This window comes from Pelodiscus sinensis, chromosome 7 (assembly GCF_049634645.1).
Source record: "Pelodiscus sinensis isolate JC-2024 chromosome 7, ASM4963464v1, whole genome shotgun sequence".
Lineage (NCBI taxonomy): Eukaryota > Metazoa > Chordata > Testudines > Trionychidae > Pelodiscus > Pelodiscus sinensis.
Window position 1 is genome coordinate 56653497 of NC_134717.1, and position 22190 is coordinate 56675686.

The 22190-nt window shown below is 46.9% G+C and overlaps 1 protein-coding gene across 4 annotated transcripts in view; it reads right to left on the reverse strand.

Annotated features, from left to right (window-relative positions):
* CDK15 (cyclin dependent kinase 15) overlaps nt 1-22190 on the reverse strand; it is an 87552-nt gene that overhangs the window by 54277 nt on the left and 11085 nt on the right. For all 4 annotated transcript variants that reach the window (XM_075933865.1, XM_075933863.1, XM_075933864.1 and 1 more), the window contains exons 4-8: nt 21766-21845; nt 9791-9885; nt 8816-8878; nt 5389-5512; nt 863-983 (exon numbers count right to left, since the gene is read on the reverse strand). In XM_075933865.1, coding sequence (XP_075789980.1) covers nt 863-983; nt 5389-5512; nt 8816-8878; nt 9791-9885; nt 21766-21845 — 483 coding nt within the window. The remainder of the gene's footprint in view (nt 1-862; nt 984-5388; nt 5513-8815; nt 8879-9790; nt 9886-21765; nt 21846-22190) is intronic.

The following is a 22190-nucleotide window of genomic DNA, read 5'->3' on the forward strand; positions in this document are numbered from 1 at the left end:
TTCGAACTAGTAAGTTCGAACTAGGCTTAATCCTCGTAAAATGAGGTTTTCCTAGTTCGAACTAAGCGCTCCGCTAGTTCGATTCAAATTCGAACTAGCGGAGCGCTAGTGTAGCGGCTATGAATGTTAGTTCGAACTAACGTCCGTTAGTTTGAACTAACATTGTAGTGTAGACATACCCAAGGTGACTTATGAGGGTGGTATTCCTGGAAGCAGAGTGTGAGGGAGAGAGGAGGGCCTGGCGCCAAACAAGGCCTTTATGCCTAACTAGCCCCGCCCTGTTTTACCTGCAGCCAATGCCAGGCCTGGAGGGAGGATAAAAGAGAGGAGCCTGGCTCAGTTAGGGGCTGACCAGTGAAGAGACAGGAGCTGGTACTGTTGTTTGCAGAAGCTGTGCCAGAGCCATCTACTGGGTGAGCCACAGGAGCACATAAGCCTCCAACCCCTCCCCCTGGCGCAAAGGAGGGGAAATTACAAGGAACCCTCACTGAGGAGAGGGAAGTTGGACTCCCGGGACACGCCCCAAACTGAAGATCCAGACTCTGATAAGAAGCCGGAATTCCTAAGCCCGGGGGCCCAACGGCAGAGCCCTACACACCTTTGCCACCAACTAACTGTGGGACCTAATAACTAGGCCACCCTGCTGCCCATGAGACCCGACCACACAGAGCTACTGATGTTTGCCACTTGTAGCAACCCCACAGTATAAACACAGCACCCTCCCTGCTTAGAAGCTTGAACACATTCTCCCGTCTATATTTGCTAAAACTTGGATGGATTTATTTCAGTCATCGAAAGAGGAGGCAAATTATAGCTCAGTTTCCCTGAGAGATACTAAAATGCCTCAACGTTGGTTTCTCACCAGATGTCCAAATCAGAAGAATAATCCGTGGCTCCAAGCAGCACATCAGGAGGACGGTACCAGAGCGTCACCACCTCAGAGGAGTACGTCTGACTGGGGATGGACTTGGCACGCGCAAGACCTGCCAGCATAGGAAAAACACCTCTCTAGTTACACTTCTGTGTCCCTTCATTGATACTTGAATAAGAACATAAGAATGGCCCGACTGGGTCAGACCAATGGTCCATCTAGCCCAGTATCCTGTCTGTCAACAGTGGCCAATGCCAGATGCCCTAGAGGGAGGGAACACAACAGGTAATCCTCACGTGATCCCTTCCCTGTCACCCACCTCCAGAGAATCAGAGGCTAGGGACACCATTCCTACCCGTCCTGGCTAATAGCCATTGATGGACCTAACCTCCATGAATCTATCTAGCTCTTTTCTGAACCCTGTTAAAGTTCTAGCCTTCCTCACATCCTCTGGCAAGGAGTCCCACAGGTTGACTGGGAGCTGAGTGAAGAAAAACTTCCTTTTGTTTGATTTAAACCTGATGCCTATTAATTTCATTTGGTGACCCTTCATTCTTATATTGTGGGAATAAGTAAATAACTTTTCCTTATTCACTTTTTCCACACCAGTTATGATTTTATAGACCTCTATCATATGCCCCCTTAATCTCCTTTTTTCTAAATTGAAAAGTCCCAATCTTTTTAATCTCTCCTCATTTGGGACCATTCCAAATCCCTAATCATTTTTGTTGCCCTTTTCTGAACCTTTTCCAATGCCAATATCTCTTTTTTTGAGATGAGGTGACCACATCTGTATGCAGTATTCAAGATGTGGGTGCACCATGGTTTTATATAGAGGCATTTCCTTTTGTCTCGACCGTGCCCGAGTCCTAATAATCTGAAGGAAAACAGTTTACTTTTTTGTAGCACTTTTCATTCTAAATGATCCCAAGGCACTTTACAATCAATATATACATATAAGCTGTGTCTAGACTGGCAAGTTTTTCCGCAAAATCATCTGCTTTTGCAGAAAAACTTGCCAGCCGTCTACACTGGCTGCTTGAATTTCCGGAAAAGCACTGATGATCTCATGTAAAATCATCAGTGCTTTTCTGGAAAAACTATGCTGCTCCCGTTCGGGCAAAAGTCTTTTTCCGAAAGACTTTTGCGCAAAAGGGCCAGTGTAGACAGCATAGTACTGTTTTCCACAAAAAAGCCCCGATTGTGAAAAAGGCGATCGGGGCTTTTTTGCGGAAAACCGCATCTAGATTGGCCACGGACGCTTTTCTGCAAAAAGTGCTTTTGCGGAAAAGCATCCTGCCAATCTAGACGCGCTTTTCCGAAAATGCTTTTAACGGAAGAGAAAGGGATGTTTTGACTGAGTCCTTGCACTTAAAAACGTGCCGCTGATTTGTATGCAAAGCAGCCAGATGTTGGCTTTTAAGGTCTCTATTTAAAGATCCACTTATACTTAGTTGAATGCTACTTAATTTATCTCTTTCAGGAGACTGGAGAGAGCATGCAGCTTAAAGATATGTAGGGTGTATATTTAAAAATTGTTTTGGAATTTGCGTAGCGTTTCCGTGCTCAGCATCAGCAGATATACTGACAATGTGTGTTTCTATAACATTTACATACATTTTGTATGTATACATTATTTATAGCCATGGAATAAATTCCATTTATCTTCCATCTTTTTAGTGTTTCTTAGGCACTTAGCCTACAGACTGAAATCTGGGGAGACAACTATGGACACTGCAAACATTCTACCATTTTAGAATGAACAAACACCTCTGGAATGTTTCTTTCCTGCAATATGTGGCACTCTCTCCCTACTCCTCCAACTGACATGGACCCGACGTGCAAGGGTGTGCCACAGTCAGTCCTAGATCACAGAAGATTAAGATAGAGAGGAAGGGTCATAAAAATGCTTTCAATTTAAAAAAAAGTAAATCTCCAGCATTTCTAAACATCTTTTTTCATGTAACACGTGAGATATGCAGAGTCCATTATGCTATAGAAGGAAGGATTTATTAGCACACATTTGGGATGACCTGTCTAATTCAGTTTAGACAAAGCCAGTTCATTCTAAGGATGTCGACTAGTTCAAGAGTGGCCAACCCATTAAACAAAGAGAGCCGAAACAGCAGTGGAAAAAACGTGAAGAGCCACACCAGAATTTTTTTTTTTGGCAACAACAACAACAAAAAAAGGATGCTGCCCCTTAAAAAGAAAAGACCAGGCTTTTTGGCCACATCAGGCTCCCGTTAGCCGCTGCTATCTTGGCTGTGCCATTTTGAATTGCCGCACCGGATGACTGGAGACCATTTCTAGGGGCACAGGGGAGGCTTCACAAGCTGCATTTTAAGGGTGGGAAGAGCTGCATGCGGCTCGCTAGTCCACCCCTGGACTAGTTGATTCCCCCTCCCTCTATCAAATAGAGGCAGCAAAGGGCGGGGGAGGGAGTACTTCAAAGTGGCAGCACCACATGGAACCCATACCCAGGCTCCATGTGGCGCTGCCCCTTTGAAATGCCATGGCAGCGTTTCAAAGGGGCAGCACTGCACAGCTGATCCCAGGCTCGGTTGTGCAGCACTGCCCCTTTGAAATGCTTCCTCTGCATTTCAAAGCAGTGCCACATGGAGCTGACCCTGGGCTTCATGTGGCACTGCCCCTTTGAAAGGCTACCGTGGCATTTGCGTGCAGCCTGGGGTCAGCTGGGAAGTCCCCAGCTGATCCCTGGTTCTGCAGAAATGCTGCACAGAGCCCGGGATCAGCTGGGGACTCTCATACATTTCAAAGCTGGCACCCGCATGCAGCCCAGAGTCAGCAGGACTTCCCAACGGGGGCTCTTGTACATTTCAAAAGAGGAATGCAGAAATTCCTGTCGAGTAGTCGATGGAAATTCCATCGACTACTTGACTAGTAAATTACTCGATATGTAACATCTTTAGTTCATTTCACTTCATTTCATTTCATTTCAATTTTGCGTATGACATTAAGCTAGGGGGAGAGGTAGATACGCTTGAGGGCAGAGATAGGGTCCAGAGTGACTTAGACAAATTGGAGGATTGGGCCACAAGAAATCTGATGAGGTTCAGCAAGGACAAGTGCAGAGTCCTGCACTTGGGACGGAAGAATCCCAAGCATTGTTACAAGCTGGGGACCAACCACTTAAGTAATAGTTCTGCAGAAAAGGACTTGGGGGTTACAGTGGATGAGAAGCTGGATATGAGTCAACAGTGTGCCCTTGTAGCCAAGAAGGCTAATGGCATATTAGGTTGCATTAAGAGGAGCATTGCCAGCAGATCTAGACATGTCATTATTCCCCTTTATTCGGCTCTGGTGAGGCCACATCTGGAATATTGTGTCCAGTTCTGGGCTCCCCCACTACAAAAAGGATGTGGAGGGTCCAGCGGAGGGCAACCAAAATGATTAGGGGGCTGGAGCATATGACTTATGAGGAGAGGCTGAGGGAGTTGGGTCTGTTTAATCTGCAGAAGCGAAGAGTGAGCAGGGATTTGATAGTAGCCTTCAACTTCCTGAAGGGAGCTTCCGAAGAGGATGGAGAGAGGCTGTTCTCAGTAGTGACAGATGGTAGAACAAGGAGCAATGGTCTCAAGTTGTGGTGGGAGAGGTCCAGGTTGGATATTAGGAAAAACTATTTCACTAGGGCTGTGTCCAGACTCAGGGGTTTTTTCGGGAAAAGTAGCCTTTTTCCGAAAAAACTTCACCTGCGTCTAGACTGCAGCCGTGTTCTTTCGAAATTAAATCGAAAGAACGTGGCTTTTCTTTCGACGGCGGTAAACCTCATTTCACGAGGAAGAACGCCTTCTTTCGAAAGTGCTTCTTTCGAAAGAAGGCGTTCTTTAATGTAAATAGGGCTTCTTTGAAAGAGAGCATCCAGACTCACTGGGTGCTTTCTTTCGAAAAAGCGGCTTGCTCTTTCGAAAGTTCCGTGTGCAGTCTAGACGCTCTCTTTTGAAAGAGGCTCTTTCAAAAGTATCTTTTGAAAGAGCCTCTTTCGAAAGAGGCTTGCAGTCTAGACATAGCCTTGGAGGGTAGTGAAGCACTGGAATGGGTTACCTAGGGAAATAGTGGAGTCTCCATCCCTAGAGGTGTTTAAGACTCGGGATTGACAAAGCCCTGGCTGGGTTGATTTAGTTGGGATTGGTCCTGCCTAGAGCAGGGGGCTGGACTTGATGACCATCTGAGGTCTCTTCCAGTTGTATGGTTCTATGATTCCATGAAAACCTCTACACTTCCCTACATCATCATCCATTCTGTATGCCACATTTTTAAAGTAGGGGTCTGATTCTCCCTTGAACAAGTCCCGTATTACTGTTACCGCAGTGCTTTAAATAAAATTACTTCCAGTGCATACCAGTACGAAGAGAGAAGGATCAGGTTTACAAATTGGTCACAAAATTGCCTCTCAAAGCACAGGGAAAGAGGTTACACTTATATATCAATTGGTGGCTTTGAATGCATAAAACAGGGCTCTTAGATGCACTAGTTATAATCAGGTAGTGACTCACCAAAATCAGCTAATTTGAGCTCGCCCAGGCAACTGATGAGCAAGTTCTGGGGCTTCAGATCACGATGAAGAATGTGTTGTTGGTGGATGTAAGCCAGGCCTCGCAAAAGTTGGAACATGAACAACTAGAAAAAACAGGCGACAAACTTAAGCAGATTTGTGGGATTTTGCTTGGACATATTAATTCAGAATGTCAGGAAAACCTTTGAAATGAAACAGTGCAAGAGGAAAGGAGGAATCAGTAAAAATGGTCAACTTGTTTAGCAATGGCACAGGCTGAGGAGGGGGACTGGAACATTGTAACAACAAAAATGATGGAAAATCTGATAGTTACACCAGCTGATGATTATATGCTTCCTACCAGTCTCCCTGTTGCTTTCAGTGTATTATACCATGGCTGTTGCTCTTTATATCCTAAAAGGGCATTTCAAAAGCTTTGCTTCTCTTTAGAACTTGACTGTTTATTTTAGTAGCAAAAGTAAGGTAAAGCTTCCTAAAGCACAGATTTAACATTTGCAAAGTGAGATATCCTTAATCATTTAGGGCATGTCAACACTAGCAAAAAGATCGACCCTCCAGAGGTCAAACTTCTAGCGTTCGATTTAGTGGGTCTAATGTAGACCCCCCTAAATCTAACGCTGAAGGAACTGGTGTCCAGTACTCCTCATTCTGCAAGTAGTAAGGGAAGCCGACGGTAGTGTGTGGTCCCAACTGCCTTCTGCAGTGTAGATGGAAATTTAAGATACATCTACTCCAGTGATGCAATTAATGGAGTTGGAGTTGTGTATCTTAGATCGACCTTCTCCTCCAGAGTAAACCAGGCCTGAGAGAAAACTCCAGAGAGGAAAAATGAAGGCAGAGGAGGGAAAAGAATAGAAGAGAAAGAAGAAGAGAATATACAGAGGGAAGAAATAATGACAGAGGGCTGATTCTGACTACTCTGTTGGTGTAAAATGATCCTAAAGTAAATGAGAATGAGGCCCAGAGCAGGTCTGAAATTGCATAAAGGATAGAAAACAACACATTGCATGAGTTATTAGTCTTCTACAGAGGTGAAAAACTTCATCTGGGACTTTTCCTGGAGACTAGAGAAAAAAGTGACATTCATGGATAGCTTTTTTTTAAGAAAAGAGGGACACACAAAAATCAGATATATAATCATATTTTGCATTTTTATAGCATTTTCCATATGAGATCTCAAAAATTGCTTTGCAAGGATAAATAAAACTAGTCATACCACACCCTCCTGAGGGCTCATAATAAATCACTTTGCAGTTTTCCAGTTTTTTTGTTAATGAGGAATGAAAATACCTAAGGAGGGCAGCTGGCTGGTGTTTACTGATGCAAGTGCCAGTCAGAACATGTTACAGTTTTTTGGTTTTTTTTTTTTTTTTTTTTTTAAGAACAAGGCTTCCTAGTGGCATAGCACTTGTGCAGTGCACGGCACGGATCCATTGTTTCCTGGAAGTGGAGACAGTGGGCAACTCTGTTGTCCACATATTTCTGAGATTTCCTTTGTCAGTCAAGTTTGGCATTAATTTTGGACATCAGAAACTCGCACAGATCCAAACTGACATCACTGTTAGTCTATAAAGTGCTACCAGATCATTTGTTGTTTTTTAAGTTTATTAATTTTGGAATTAGAGTCAGCAAGGGCTGAGGTCCACAATCACAGTTGCCTTAGAACCACATTCCAATTAATTTAGGTTTCCATTGTAACAGTCATGAAAAAATATTGGAATAGGAGCCATTTGCTCATGCAGTGCTGTTCAGGAGAGTAGAAACTGCAGGATAGGGACCTGTTTTTCCTTCATTTTTTTAAAACTATATACTAAAAATCTGCTTGAATGTTGGTTCCATTACAGTTAGTGGCAAAACTCCTTATTTGGTAAATGGAACCATAATTCAGTTTTCAACATTTCTGATATTCTGACTTGTCTCTGATATTTATCATTTATGTTACAGTTGTACTAAAATGCCCTGTCCTGCATCAGAACCTCATTGTGCTAAGTGCTATACAAACATAGAGGTAGACATGGTCTTTGCTCCAGAGAACTTGCAGGCTGTTATTTTGTTTTAGAATATTAATGTACGGTAACAAAGATTTTGTTAAAGTAGAATTGGGCCAAAACCAAAACAGTAGACCTTGGACCCTTGGGATGTTTGAAATGTAAACAAGGATTCAGATTAATCCTTGTTTTTAAGTGGGGCTAATGATTTAGAGGGGGTTGACCTACCAAAAAGGGTGTAGTTAAATAACTTTATTAATGATCTGGGAAAACAGGTGACCAGTACATTGGCAAAATCTGTAGATGCCAGAATTATTTAAATTAGTCAAGATGGGAGAAGACTTCGAGGAACTTCAGAAGGACCTACCAAAACTAAGAGAACAAATGAAATTAATTGTTCACAGGTGTAAGATGGGACATATTGGGAAGAATTGTTTGAATTAACAATGCGCGGTTCTAAACTAACTTGAAACCACTGAAAAGACCTGGGTGTTTATGGTGGATATCTCATTGGAAACTGCTTCTCAGTGTGCAGTGGAAATAAAACAAACAAACAAAACAAAATGTGAGGCCATTCAAGATAGGGTAGATGATCCAGAAAATAATACAGTGCCCTTACATGAATTAATGGTATGCCCTCACTCATGTTCACTTATAGTCAAATTACCTCGGGAAACACATAACAGAAATAAAGTGGATATAGGAAGCTTGGAGACATGAAGATAGTTCCATATTAGGATAAATTGAGATTGTTGAGATTTGAAAAGAGACCAGTAACTAGGGAGATAACAAAGCAGTGGTGGGCAACCTGTGGACCATCAGGATAAGCTGCTGGCGAGCCCTGAGGCAGTTTGATTACATCCTTGGTGTCCAACACGCTAGTCACTAGCCACATGTGGCTATTTGGCCAGTTGAGTGTGGTTAGTTCGCTATAGCAGTAGCCACTATAGTGGCTGCTGCTTCAGAACTGGTTGGACACCATGGGTTTACATTGAGCATCTGCAGGCGTGGTCCCTTGCAGCGACCATTGGCTGGGAATGGCGAACCACAGCCACTGAGAGCTGTGTGGGGCCATGTCTGTGGACAATCAATGTTAATAAATGGTCTCACAGCCCACCAGCAGATTACCATGATGGTTGCCCACCACCGTAGTGAAGATACACAAAGTAATGAATTATATAGAGATAGAACACGTTGCCACAAGGTCACTGAGGCTCAAAGCCTTCTTGGACTGTCAGAAAACTAAAGTGAGGTCTTTTTCAGTCTTTAATTGAAGCGTGAGTACGGTTGAATCTTTAACCACTAGATTATTTCTCCCAACTGCTTGTCAAGTATTTGAGATAAATAGATATTAGCAAAAGACTTAAGGTGTATGAAGCACTGCCACATTGAGGGATACTTGTTGCTGAAAGAACTCACCATGACGTTGTGAGCATGAAGTCCTCCAGGGTGCTGGACCATGTACTGGGCCAGATCTGTGTGCTAAATAAGAGGAGAGAAGGAAAGAAGACTTAGGACAAAACTGCAGGTGAATCAGAGCTAGGAAATACTGACTAGGCTCACACTATGAAATCAAATCCATGGGTCTCTTAGCTCTCGTCTGCGCTAGGGAGTTATTTTGAAATAACTCCCTTCTTTCAAAATAATAAGCAGAGCATCCACACTACCAAGCCTGTTATTTTGTAATAACGGGCTGGTTATTTCAAAATCTGTACTTCTGCTTTCCTCAGGGAAAAGTGCTCTTTCAGTTTTGTTATTTCGGGAGTTATTATTTCAATTTTAGTTATTTTGAAATACTTTCCTAGTGTAGACATGCCCTTAGCTAGGGGTATACATATAATGACAGTGACCCTTTTGCGACTGATGTGTAGCATGCAATCCAGGCTGCAAAGTTGTATTTTTTTCATCCTGGAATGAAACACTTCACTTAACACTTTATCCAGCTTAGCACTTAAGCACATCCTTAAAGCTAAGCACATGCTTAATTGGCATGTGAAATCAGGGCTCTAGTCAGCATGTTGGCTCTTCTTAACAATTTAAGACAAGGAGCTACTGATTGTCAGAATTCACCAGAAAATTGCAATAAGAGGAAACCATGACACGTGTATTTTCCTGCTTATTTAATGCATCTTTTTGTTGATTTTTACCAAATAAACTATGCAATTTGAGCTACACAGTGCCAAATTTCGAAATAACCCGCTATTCCAAGACATTCCTTACTCCTCATGGAACAAGGTTTACAGGGATGTTGGAATAGCGAGCCCGTTATACTTTGAAATAATGGGTGTACTGATAAGACATGGGATAGCAACTCTGGTATCTCAACATAGCACCACAGTGTAGACGTTGCCTTCCTGAGGCTTCATAAAACAAACTAGCAAAAGAGCAACTCACCATGTACTCGAAGACAAATGTCAGCGTGTCCTTTGCCTGGATAATGTCATGCAGAAGCACAACATTGGCATGTTTCAGACTCTTGAGAAGAGAAGCTAGTGAAACAGAAATGAAGCTTTGAGCCCAAGAGCTGCTTTTGGCAGTGGAAATAGCAAATTTATGGCCTGGGTTATACATGGCTCCATCCATCAGGCTGTCTGGAAAAATTGCTGGGCCAGACACTGTGAAGCTGAGGGAGGGAGTTTTGAACCATTCCCTCATATACCCATCTGCCCCCTTGAGTACTGCAACGGGGAGATCATCCTAAAGGAGGAAAGGCACGATTGTCACTACTTGCCTTCTCTCATGAGTTCTGAGAAGTTGTGTTGATTCATCACATTCTGTGTCTTCCCAGGTGGCCTGTGGGAGGTGCCACCCAATTTTGGAGCAAGCTTGGCCTTGCACAGAAGAAGGTTTGTAATCACTTTCCAGAATGACAATCCCTGGAAGCTGGTGCTGGTTTCTACACCAGTTTACACTGGGTGTGGAAGCGAAGCAGGACTTAACCTGGTTCTGTTTTTAAAGCCCCTATTAGCTATTTTTCATGACGTAATGGTCCACACAACTGCACTCTAATGAATGCCAAGAGTGCAGTTTTCAAGTTAAAAGTAACTCAACTTCATTTTTAAATGTCAGCATATTTATATTCTTGCCTAACCAGCTGGCGGCCCTCTAGACTCAACTCTTCCCTGGGGGCATGCGGTAGCATTTCCCACCCGAGGAATGGGCTCCTGCTGACACACTCCTGAAAACAAACTTTCCAAGGGTATGTCTACACTACCCCGCTAGTTCGAACTAGCAGGGTAATGTATGCATACCGAACGTGCTAATGAAGCCCGGGATTTGAATTTCCCGGGCTTCATTAGCATAAAGCCGGCTCCGCCATTTTTAAAAGCCGGCTTGTTCGAACCCCGTGCCGCGCGGCTACACGCGGCACGGGCTAGATAGTTCGAACTACGTAGTTGTTCCGAACTATCTGTACACCTCATTCCACGAGGCGTACAGATAGTTCGGAACAACTACGTAGTTCGAACTATCTAGCCCGTGCCGCGTGTAGCCGCGCGGCACGGGGTTCGAACAAGCCGGCTTTTAAAAATGGCGGAGCCGGCTTTATGCTAATGAAGCCCGGGAAATTCAAATCCCGGGCTTCATTAGCACGTTCGGTATGCATACATTACCCTGCTAGTTCGAACTAGCGGGGTAGTGTAGACATACCCCAATAGACTGTCTCTAGAATTTTGGATGAGCATTAAATGCTAGAGCAATTAGCGTCTATTGCTGGTGATATATGGGGTGACCAGCTGTCCTGTTTTTAAAGGGGGCAGTCCCATATTTGAGCCTTGCTGCAGGTAGCCCTACTTTTTTTTTAAAAAGGGCAAGTTGTCACACATTTTCTGTCTCTTCCCTCCCGTCAGTACTGGTAGATCCGCATGCTGGCTGGTGACCAGGCAAAGCAGAGAAGTGCAGGGCCGGCAGCTCCCCTTGCTGGTCCGTCAGTCAGGGGCGGATGAGAGTGCCGCAGGGCTCAGGGCAGCGCCACCGGGCCCCGGGCAGCAAAATTTTGCAGGACCCTCCCCTTTGACACGGCGCATGCGCGGGGCCTTGGGAAGTGTGGGGCCCGGGGCAGCCACCCCGCTCGCCCTGCCCTAAATCCGCCACAGTCCCTGCTTCATGCCAGCTCTTGGCCAGCAGGCTCTCCCTGCCTCCCGCCCTGTTTCCAGCCAGCATTAGCTGCTTGCAGCAGTGGCTAGTGAGTGCAGGGAGGTGGCGGCTGGTTACATGTCACCTCTGCTGCCCATTCACTTGACATGCTTCCCCTCACTGCCCTCTCCCAACTGTGTCCACTCACCCCACTACCCCACTGCTCCTCCATATCTCCTCTGGCGGGGTGTGTCCCGCTCCCGGCGCTGTGCAGAGAACAGGCTCCTTCCTTCTTCCACTGCCTCTGGCTGGACTGGCACCCAGGGAAAGCTCAAGCCAAAGCCCCACACACCGCCGGCCTGGGGAAGCTTCTCTGCCGCTCAACTAAGCGGTGGATAGGGTTGCCAGGTAGACCCCGCTAAAAAACTGGACACGCTTGTCCAGGGGCGGAGGGGAGGAGGGTTGGAGAGGACCAGCCGGGAGGGGGCCAGGGCTGGCCGGGAGGGGGGTAGGAAGCAGAGCTGGCGGGGGAGGGAGGAGGGTGTCCAGGAGCCACGGGGCTGGCTGGCAGGAAGAGGGGGGGGGAAACAGAGCTGGGGGGAGATCGGGGGCCGTGGGGCAGGGTGGGGGTGGCAGAGGAAGGGAGGCGGGAGCAGACCTGGCGGCGGGGGAGTGCAGCCACTGGCCGCAGCTGGAGTCCTTCCGGCCACGCCCCCGGCAGGCACTCCCTTTACTTGCCAGCAGAAGTCGGGTAGGGATGGGGGTGGGAGCGGGGGCGGGGGCGGGGGCGGGGCTGGGAGTCACTCCTCCCGCCCGGCTTCTGCTGGCAACCAGAGGCTCCCAGCTGGGAGGCAGGGCCGCGATTGGCACTGGGAGCATCTGGCCCCCAAAAGCCAGGCGGGGGGAGTGGCTGGTCCCCCCCAACCCTAGCTCCGCCCCGCCCTACCCAGGTTTTGCGTGCGACCACAGGGCTCCCAAAGCCAATCGCGCTCCGCCTCCCAGTCGCTCCCCCGCCCCGCGAGGCTTCCCTCCAGCGCCCAGCCGGAAATTCACAAAATACTGGACATTGCACATGTCCGGTATTTTCTAAATTTTTCTACCAACAGATGGTGCAAATACCGGACTGTCCGGTAGAAAACCGGACACCTGGCAACCCTAGGCCTCTGGAGTGGCTGGGAGGAAGCTAATCCCAGCCTGTTTGCACCCAACCCTGCAGACCCCAGGCAGGGGCCCTTAGTACCCTCTTCATATGGTGCCCCCCACCCTCTAGGTCCTGCCCCCAGGGAGTGTAGAGTTGGTCTGTCCCCTGCTGAGACACCTCTCTGGCAGGGTCCCCGAAAGCCCCTACAGCCAGTTTCCCTGGGCTCTGGTGCTCAAAATGCATTCTTACGGCTTAACCCCTTCCTGCCTATGTTATCACCAGGAGACAGGAGGCAGCGGGGTTCTGTGGGTGGCCAGCAGTAGCGTGGAGGTGTGAGCTGCCTTTCTGCACTGTGCGGGCTGCTTCTAGCCATGAGGGACAGGAGGGTGGCAGGGGGGGGGGGAAGGAGGAGCGAAGAGATGACCTCTGGAACAATACAGGTTGTGTCATCCCTACTCCTACCCCCACCCTCTTCAGCTGGAAGCAGCTCCTATCCCTTCTCTCCCACAGTGTGCTGAAAGGCAGCTAACGCCTCCCAACCTGCCATGTTCTGGTATGAACCCTGACAGAAATCTGGGGGCCTGTGGCCCTGCGTGCCCCCCACATGTTGCTGTGAGAAGATGTGGTGACAGGTACCAAGACAGGCCCAGCCAGGCATGGAGAGTACTGAATAGGAAGGGTTGGGCCAGGTCAGTCAGTGACCCCCATCTCCATGCGAGAGAGGTGCCTGGGGAGTGTGTGTGTATGTGTGTGTGTGCACGTGTGTGTGCACGTGTGTGTGCGCGTTGTGGAAATATGAAAGATGAGGTAATGAACAGTATTTTTGGGAGGGGGGCTGAGTCAGCTTGATGTTAATTTGAATGTCTGTGCTGCCTAGTTCTGATTGATTGCCCTTGAACTTGCTTGAATACAAGTAATTTTACCAGGTGCCCCATATTCAGTATAGGGAAATATGGTCACCCTAGTAATACAGGACTGTCAGGGGCCCCAGTATCAGAGTCCCATTGCAGGCAATCTCTGCCTTAAAGAGAACAGGGCTGGTCGGCGGCAACGGGGCTGGCTGGAGAAGATCGGGGGGGGGGGGGGGGAGACGAGCCACTGGGAAGCAGGGCTGGTGGGGGAGGGTTGGGGGGAGCGCGACTGGCCAGGAGAGAGTCAGGGGAGCGGGGCTGGCTGGGGGAAGGTTCGGGGGGGAAAGAATCGGCTGGCATGGAGTGGGACTGACCCGGGCGTATGCAGATCCCGGGGCGCTGCCTGTCCCATGCAAGGTCCCGGTGAAGCACGAGCGAGTCCGGCCCCGGGGATTCCCTACCACTCTGGCCTCCCCCCACATAGTTGTGTACTGCCTGGCTAGTAGACATGCTCACACAGCATGACTGTGCCTTCCAGCCAGTAGTTCACAACTACGTACTGATACTTCTAATAATAATAACACTTCCCTAATTAGAAAATACCAGATATTTTATATGTCCGGTATTTTCTCAATTTGTTTCCCAGACAGAACCCTCAAATACCAGACTGTCCAGTTCAAAACCGGACATCTGGCAACCCTAGTTTTAAATAGGAGTGTAGACATATCCTCAGAGGCCTTGCTCTGCCCGGGTATGTCTACACTACAAAGTTAATCCGAACTAACAGCCATTAGTTCAAATTAACTTTGATAGGCGCTACACATACAAACCACTAGTTCAAACTTAATTCGAACTAGCGGAGCGCTTAATTCGAACTAGGTAAACCTCATTCTACGAGGACTAAGCCTAGTTCGAATTAACTAGTTCTAATTAAGGGCTGTGTAGCCCCTTAATTCGAACTAGTGGGAGGCTAGCCCTCCCCAGCTTTCCCTGGTGGCCACTCTGGGCACCACCAGGGAAACTCGTCTGCCTCCCTCCCGGCCCCGGACCCCTTAAAGGGGCACTGGCTGGCTACGGTGCCCGTGCCAGGTGCAAGTCTGCCAGCACCCAGCCAGCAGACCCTGCACCTGGCATGGCACGAACCAGCCACCTGCTGCCACCCAGCCCTCCGCCTCTTCCCAGGACCAGGCTGGTGGCTCCCAGGAGCCTGCCCAGATCCGCAAGAGGCGGGCGCCCACCTGGTCTAGTGCAGACATCGTGGACCTCGTCCACGACCTCCGCACTAGGTACAGGAAAGTGGCCGTCTAGGGCAGGAGAGCTGCCAGCCTGGCCACCCAGGAGCAGGTTTGCATGAAAATCAAGGTGGTCCAGTGAGACCCCCGACCGTGAGCCCTGAGCTTAGAACGGCCGTACTGGGTCAGACCAAAGGTCCATCTAGCCCAGTAGCCTGTCTGCCGACAGTGGCCAACACTAGGGACCCTGGAGGGGATGGACCAAAGACAATGACCAAGCCATTTGTCTCGTGCCATCCATCTCCAGCCTTCCACAAACAGAGGCCAGGGACACCATTTCTACCCCTGGCTAATAGCACTCCATGGACCTAATCTCCATGACTTTATCTCATGTCTCTTTAAACTCTGTTCTAGTTGTAGCCTTCACAGCCTCCTGCAGCAAGGAGTTCCACAGGTTGACTATTTGCTTTGTGAAGAAGAACTGTCTGTTATTAGTTTGAAGCCTGCTACCTATTCATTTCATTTGGTGTCCTCTAGTCCTTCTATTATGGGAACTAATGAAGAACTTTTCTTTATGCACCCTCTCCACACCACTCATGCTTTTATAGACCTCTATCATATCCTCCCCCCCCCCCCCAGTCTCCTCTTTTCTAAGCTGAAAAGTCCCAGTCTCTTTAGCCTTTCTTCATATGGGACCTGTTCCAAACCCCTGATCATTTTAGTTGCCCTCCCCTCTCCCACCTCCTTTTCCCAGTCTCCCCCAGTTTTGTTCAATAAAGATGTATTTTGTACATCAGGAAGGGGGGCTAGGGAGGGGTAAGTGGAAGGAGGTGAGGGAGGAATGGGGTACGAGCCCCCGATGGGGAGGACTAGGGTGGCTCTGCAGGCTCCTCGGGGTGGAAGCTCTCCTGCAGCCCCCCGATTGACCTCCCTCCCTGGATGGCAGCCTGCAGCAAGTGCAGCCGGGCTGATGGCCGAGTGCTGTGATGTGCCGAGTGTCGGCACTCAGGGCACTCCATGCCAGGACTGCTTTGCAAGCGGGGAACCCCTGAGAACTGTCTGTCCGGGGTAGGGGTCGGGTCCCTTTAAGCACAGCCCTCGGCTAGCTCCACGCTCTAAGTCCTAATCTGATGCCCTGCCGGCACTGCTTCCGGCCATCATTAACCTCGGTTCAGGGTCCACTCAATGTGGACATGCTAGTTCGAATTAGCAAAATGCTAATTCAAACTAGTTTTTAGGTCTAGATGCACTAGTTCGAATTAGCTTAGTTCGAATTAACTAATTCGAATTAAGTTAGTTCGAATTAGTGCTGTAGTGTAGACATACCCCCTGAGATTTGAGACAATAATAGCTTTCCCAGTGGAGAGGGAGGAGAAAGGATGTATTAGAGCAGGTCTACTCATCCCGTGGGTCTCATGTGGCCTGCAGCCTGTTTGTTTGCGGCCAGCGGTGCGGTTTGGGTTTATGTGGGCTCAACATGTGGCCCACGGGTGGGAGCCCAAACAAAAAAGTAGTCAATATATTGGTCTTCTGTTGAGATGCGTTTTAGTAGTTAAATTCCTGGACTGTCATTGCTCATTAAAAGTGTTGTCATGTGGGTAGAAATTAGGTAAATGTTGCATTTTATTAATATCAGCAGAACTGAATTAAATGGGGCCTGCATGTTGTGCAGTCTTGCCTTAATCTTTGTATTTATGCCCATCAGTGTGAAAGAAGCTATTTGCATGTATTTGCATATATATTTGCATGTATATGCAACCACACTTAAGTTGCAGCCCTCGGCATGTGCTGTGAGTATCATTGAGTCCAATTCTTGCACTCAATCAAATTGTGCTCATTCCAGGATACCTGGAGGTCAGCAAACGTGACTTTTTGGAATTCCCTATTCCAAAGCCATCCAGGAGTTGGTTGAGGTCTTGACTTAAGAGAGGAGCCGCAGGGCTCCTCTAAAAATTATATCTGGCTGCCTATGAATTGAATAAAGATGTTTCAGCCACATGCCTTATGCTGTGGAGGGGAGTAACATTGTGCAAGTATCCCAGCTTTGTGCTACCCAGAGATTCCTCTGTCATTGAGGAATTCCCAGCTGGCCAAATCCTGCGGGTTTCCTGCCCTTTTGTACCAGTGCAGCAGCATAAAGGGTCTGCAGTGAAATGAACAATCAAGACTATTGTGTCCTGAGTTGGGCGTAATGCCTCTGAGAGGTCTCAGTGTCCTTCAGCTGGTCCACCTCTGCATCCCCCTACTGGGGCATCCAGGCACAACAGAGCCGTCAGTACGTTTAATCCTATTGAGGCTCTCTGAGATAAATTACCCCTTTCACTGCTGAGTGTTTAGTGCCACTCCTCTAAGGTAACATAGAGTGCAACATGTTAATAAATCCAACGCTTTGTTTAATGACACTTGCACTATTGACTTGCATTGTAAATTTAAGATGTCTCGTGCCACAAGGCTCAATAGAAAACAAAAGAACTATTCAAAATACTCCTTTGGGAATGCCCTAGATTTATCTGAGGAATGGAAGTTAAAGGCTCTTAGCATTTCAATTAAGGGACCTCAATTAAGCAGCTCACCCTAAGTTAGGGAAACAATCTGATCTATATGGCACCAGAGTTCTGAGCAGGTAAATATTGGAGGGATTCTCTTCTAAAGCTTATTGTACATCTTAATAGTGTTAGATTATGCTACCTGGTTTCCCAAAGGCTGTTCCCAGACCTGGGGACAAATTTCACATCCTGAATCCTCAAGAAAGTCTGTACCTTCCTAGGGGTCAATAAGCTCCAGATCTCCACATACCACTCACTCCCAGACCAATGAGTTAGTAGGATGGTTCAACCAGACCTTAATAGGCCAGGAATAAATTACCTGGGGCAGGGGAGGAGGGAGGTTGTGGAATCTCCATAAGTGGAAGCAAAATGCAGGACAATGTAGCACTTTAAAGACTAACAAGATGGTTTATTAGATGATGAGCTTTCGTGGGCCAGACTCACTTCCTCAGATCAAATAGTGGAAGAATATAGTCACAACCATATATACCAAAGGTGTATATACCATATATACCATAAGTGGAGATATTTAAGAGTAAGTTGGATAGACAGCTATCAGGGATGATCTTTCTAGATGGTGCTTGGTCCTGCCATGAGGGCAGGGGACTGGATTTGATCTCTCGAGGTCCCTTCCAGTTCTAGTGTTCTAGGATTCTGTGATTAGAGGTTCTTTAATGAATTTATTAGCTTAGTTCTCAAAACAATGATCATGTGACCATGTCACTTGGTGCTAGAATCCATCTTAAATTTGGTATTTTTCCAGAGCAGGGGAAGAGGAGGTGGGGGAAGAATTGAACAAAGGATTCCCACCCTGGGCAAATTCTATTTAAGGGATGGGAAGCAAAGAGTGATGGTCTTCAGCTGGCTTTTGAAACTGCCTCCCCACCCTAAGAGCATATACAAGAACACCTGGAAAAACAAGAGAGAACTATGAGGAGAGGGGTGGAGGAACATTACTGAGCCTAAGTCAGAGAAAAAGATCCGTTCTGGCTTGTGAAGAATTTTACCTGAAATAAGGACTAGGGTGAGGAATTATGTTTTGTAACAATTTCTCTTAGGCTACGTCTAGACTGGCCCCTTCTCCGGAAAAGTCATGCAAAGCAGGTAAGTCAGAATAGGGAAATCCGCGGGGGATTTAAATATCCCCCGCGGGATTTAAATAAACATGTCCGCCGCTTTTTTTCCGGCTTGGGGACAAGCCGGAAAAAAGCATCTAGACTGGCGCGATCCTCCGGAATAAAGCCCTTTCCCAGAGGATCTCTTATTCCTACCTGAAAGTAGGAATAAGAGATCCTCCGGAAAAGGGCTTTATTCCGGAGGATCGCGCCAGTCTAGACGCTTTTTTCCGGCTTGTCCCCAAGCCGGAAAAAAAGCGGCGGACATGTTTATTTAAATCCCGCGGGGGATATTTAAATCCCCCGCGGATTTCCCTATTCTGACTTACCTGCTTTGCATGACTTTTCCGGAGAAGGGGCCAGTCTAGACGTAGCCCCCGTGTACTAGGCTTTGTTTATTTTGGCTAAGTAATTTACTTTAATCTGTCTGTGTTCACTGGCAGTCACTTAAATCCTATTTTTAATACTGAATAACTTTTGTTTATTATCAAACCCAGTGTAAATAATTGTTACACTGGGAGGGGGGAAACACTAACAGCTGTACATATCTCTATTCATTGATAAAGAGAGCAAAGTTATGAGCTTTCTCTATGCAAAACTTTTATACAGAGTAAGGCAGATTTACTAGGGATTTGGGCCCTATCTGGGGCTGTGCTCCCTGTAGTTGAGCCCTCCCAGATCTGAGCTGGTGTAGCATCTTTGTACTCAGTAGGGGAGCTGTTACCTCAACTCTGTGCATTTGCTAGGGAAACCAGATCATGTGGCCCAGCAGGACAGGGTGATGGGGCACCCCAAAGGGCCAATCGGTGCACTCAGTGGTATGATCAGCATGTCAGTTGCCAGTCACAAGGGGATCTCTGTGATCCAACCCTCTCAGTCGAATGATTGAAGCAAGCAAGGTGCCTTGAACTTTCACTACCATGCCTGGGTAGACAACCCAAGTCTACCACTCCAGCCCCCACCTCAGAGAGCTGGTACAAGGCACTACTTGACCACTCCCCTACCACATGCTAGAGTCCATGAAACAGGAGTTCCAGTCCATGCTAGAGTTTGGTGTAGTCAAGAGGTCTTCGAAAGAATGGAAGAGCCCAATTGTCCTAGTCCACACGCTGGACAGGACGTGTCACTTTTGCACTGATTTCAGGAGGGTTAATGTGGTATCTCGCTTCAATGCCTACTGACTGCCATGGGTGGATGAGCTGCCTGGTTCTGGTGAACTGATAGAGCCCGCTGGGGTGGGGAAGGCAGTTTTCTATTTGGACTCTGGTATATCTCCACTCTGGATTTAACCCAGGGATATTGGCAGACCCCCCCTCCCCCCAGATACCAGAGTCCAAATAGAAAACTGCCTTCCCCACCCCAATGGGCTCTATCAGTTCACCAGAATGCTCGTCAGCCTCCAAGGCACCCCTGCAACATTCCAGAGGTTGTTGCACCAACTCCTCCTACTTCACCTTGAACATGCTGTTGCTTGCCCCAATGATGTGGAAAAACTATAGCTATCACTGGGACAGCCACTTAAACCAGGTGGCAGCCATTTTAAGAACGCTTCGGGAAGCTGGCCTCACCACAAAATGCTGATTGGGTTGGCAAGAGACTACGTCTCAAGGCTAAGCCCTCAAATGAGGCCAGCTATGCCCCCTTTTGGGAAACGTTCAGGCAATTCTTGCCCACCCAGTCCCCATGACAAAAAAGCAGGTCCGACCATTTTTGGGAACTCACAGGCTATTATAGACAGATGCTTCATCCCTGACTTTGCAACTGTCATCACTCTAATGACCATGTTGCTCACAAAGGACCAGCCCCTGCATGTGAGGTGGACCCTTTCAGGGATAGACTTCCGTGTGAATTGCTAATCCCCTCCCTCTTTCTTCAGACTCGTACAGGCGCTTACAGATGCCAGCTCACAAGAAGGCATGGCTCCTCTCAGGCCCAGATGCAGAGGGGAGGCCCCGCTAGTGTACGATGATAATCTATTACATACAAAATGCTGTGTTAAAGAGCATCAAAGTTGCAAAGCCATCTCCCTTGTGCATATACATGGCATAATCCTTAATTACATGATCACATGCTATTTTTCCCCACAGGCAGCCGTTCTCAAGTGGCTAGAGTATGACTTTGTCACAAGACTTAGGTTGTAGTCCAATCTTTGACACTAATTTTCTGTGTAACTTTGGGTAAATCACTCAGTCACTTTGTGCCTCTATTTCCCTGCTGTAAAATACTTAGTAATAATAAAAGCTTCAGATGGGTAGCTGAGTTAGTCTGTAACTGGAAAAACTTTAAAAACAACAAATAGTCTAGCAGCAACTTAAAGACTAACAAAACATGTAGATGGTATCATGAGCTTTGGTGGGTCCTAGTGCAAACAGATGACGATCATACCTAAGGAACTGAGGGTGAAAACCCCACTACAATATACATATCCCACAGCCTACAGTCAGAGGTTATGTCACACTCTCACAAACTCAGGAACCACCTGATCATCATAATATAACAGACTAAACTGGCTACCCCTCTGAAGCTTTTGAACACAGAAGGCACTGTATTCAGCCATATGGAGTGGAAATCCATCAATTACACAAAGAAACTTGCACAGATCGAAACAGACATCATCTTCCTATCCAGGTGCAAACAGATGAACATCATACCTAAAGGACTGAGGGTGAAAAACCCACTGCAATCTACATATCCCACAGACTAGTCACACTCTCGCGAAGAAACTCCGGAAGCAACTTATCAGCATACTATTTTGAAGAAGTGGGTTGTACCCACGAAAGCTCATGATACCATCTGCATGTTTTGTTAGTCTTTAAGGTGCTGCTAGACTATTCATTGTTATTTTAGTAATAATAGTTATCCTTTTTATAAAGCACTTGGGATCTTCATCAGAAGTGTTACTGCATTGTTAAAAAATCACTGTCCACTCATACTTCTTTAGTGTTATGGCACTTTTCAATTATCTGCAATTGTTATTATTGATTATTTGTATTATGGTAGCACCTACAGATTCCAACTCAAGTTAGGCACTGTTCAAACACAGTAAGAGATGGTGTCTTCCCTGAAAAGCTTGCAGACCAACTCTAAAGACATATATAGGATTCAAGAAAGGAGATGTTTTCAGTGTTTTACAGATGGGAAGCTGAGGTACAGAGAGATTAGGTGAGTAAGTGACACAAGAATCAAACCCAGATCTCCAGAACCTTAATCCAGCACCTTAGTCCCAAAACCAAATTCTGTTTATTCCTAAACTTATTAGTGACCAACAGAATTACATAAATGCTCCTAATAAAGTATAAGCAGGCAAGAAAATAAAAAGAAGTTCAGAAGTTGATGCATGTAAATACATGTTCTTGAAAAATGATGTTCCCCCTCTCTTTTCAGTGTAGAGATTGACTACATATCCTTACCTTCCCGGATGGCAGTAAAAGGCATTCCTTCCTCTGTCTCCAGACTGATAACTTTCAAAGCCACCAACTGGCCATTTATTCTAAGGGTTGGAGTGAAAGGACATAATTGGACTCAGAAGATACCCATCAGTGTCTAACATGCCAACTAACATTAATCTCTAGGGACTGTTTTGTGCTTTTCCAATAAGGCATTTAAATGCTCTGTCTTAAACTCTGTCAAGCTCATGCCCAGCACAGTTGTAAAGGGGCAGCAAAGATGGTGCTAATTCACCTGAATGGCTCCTCTGATCTTGGGCTGGTTGGTGGCCATTTGGGCACTGGCACGAATTAGAGTTGGCTGAAATAGTCCCCTTAGAACCATTCTGCTAGCTGGTTATCAATGGAATGCACTGGATGCCTTGTCTGCCCTCTCCATGTGCCAAAAC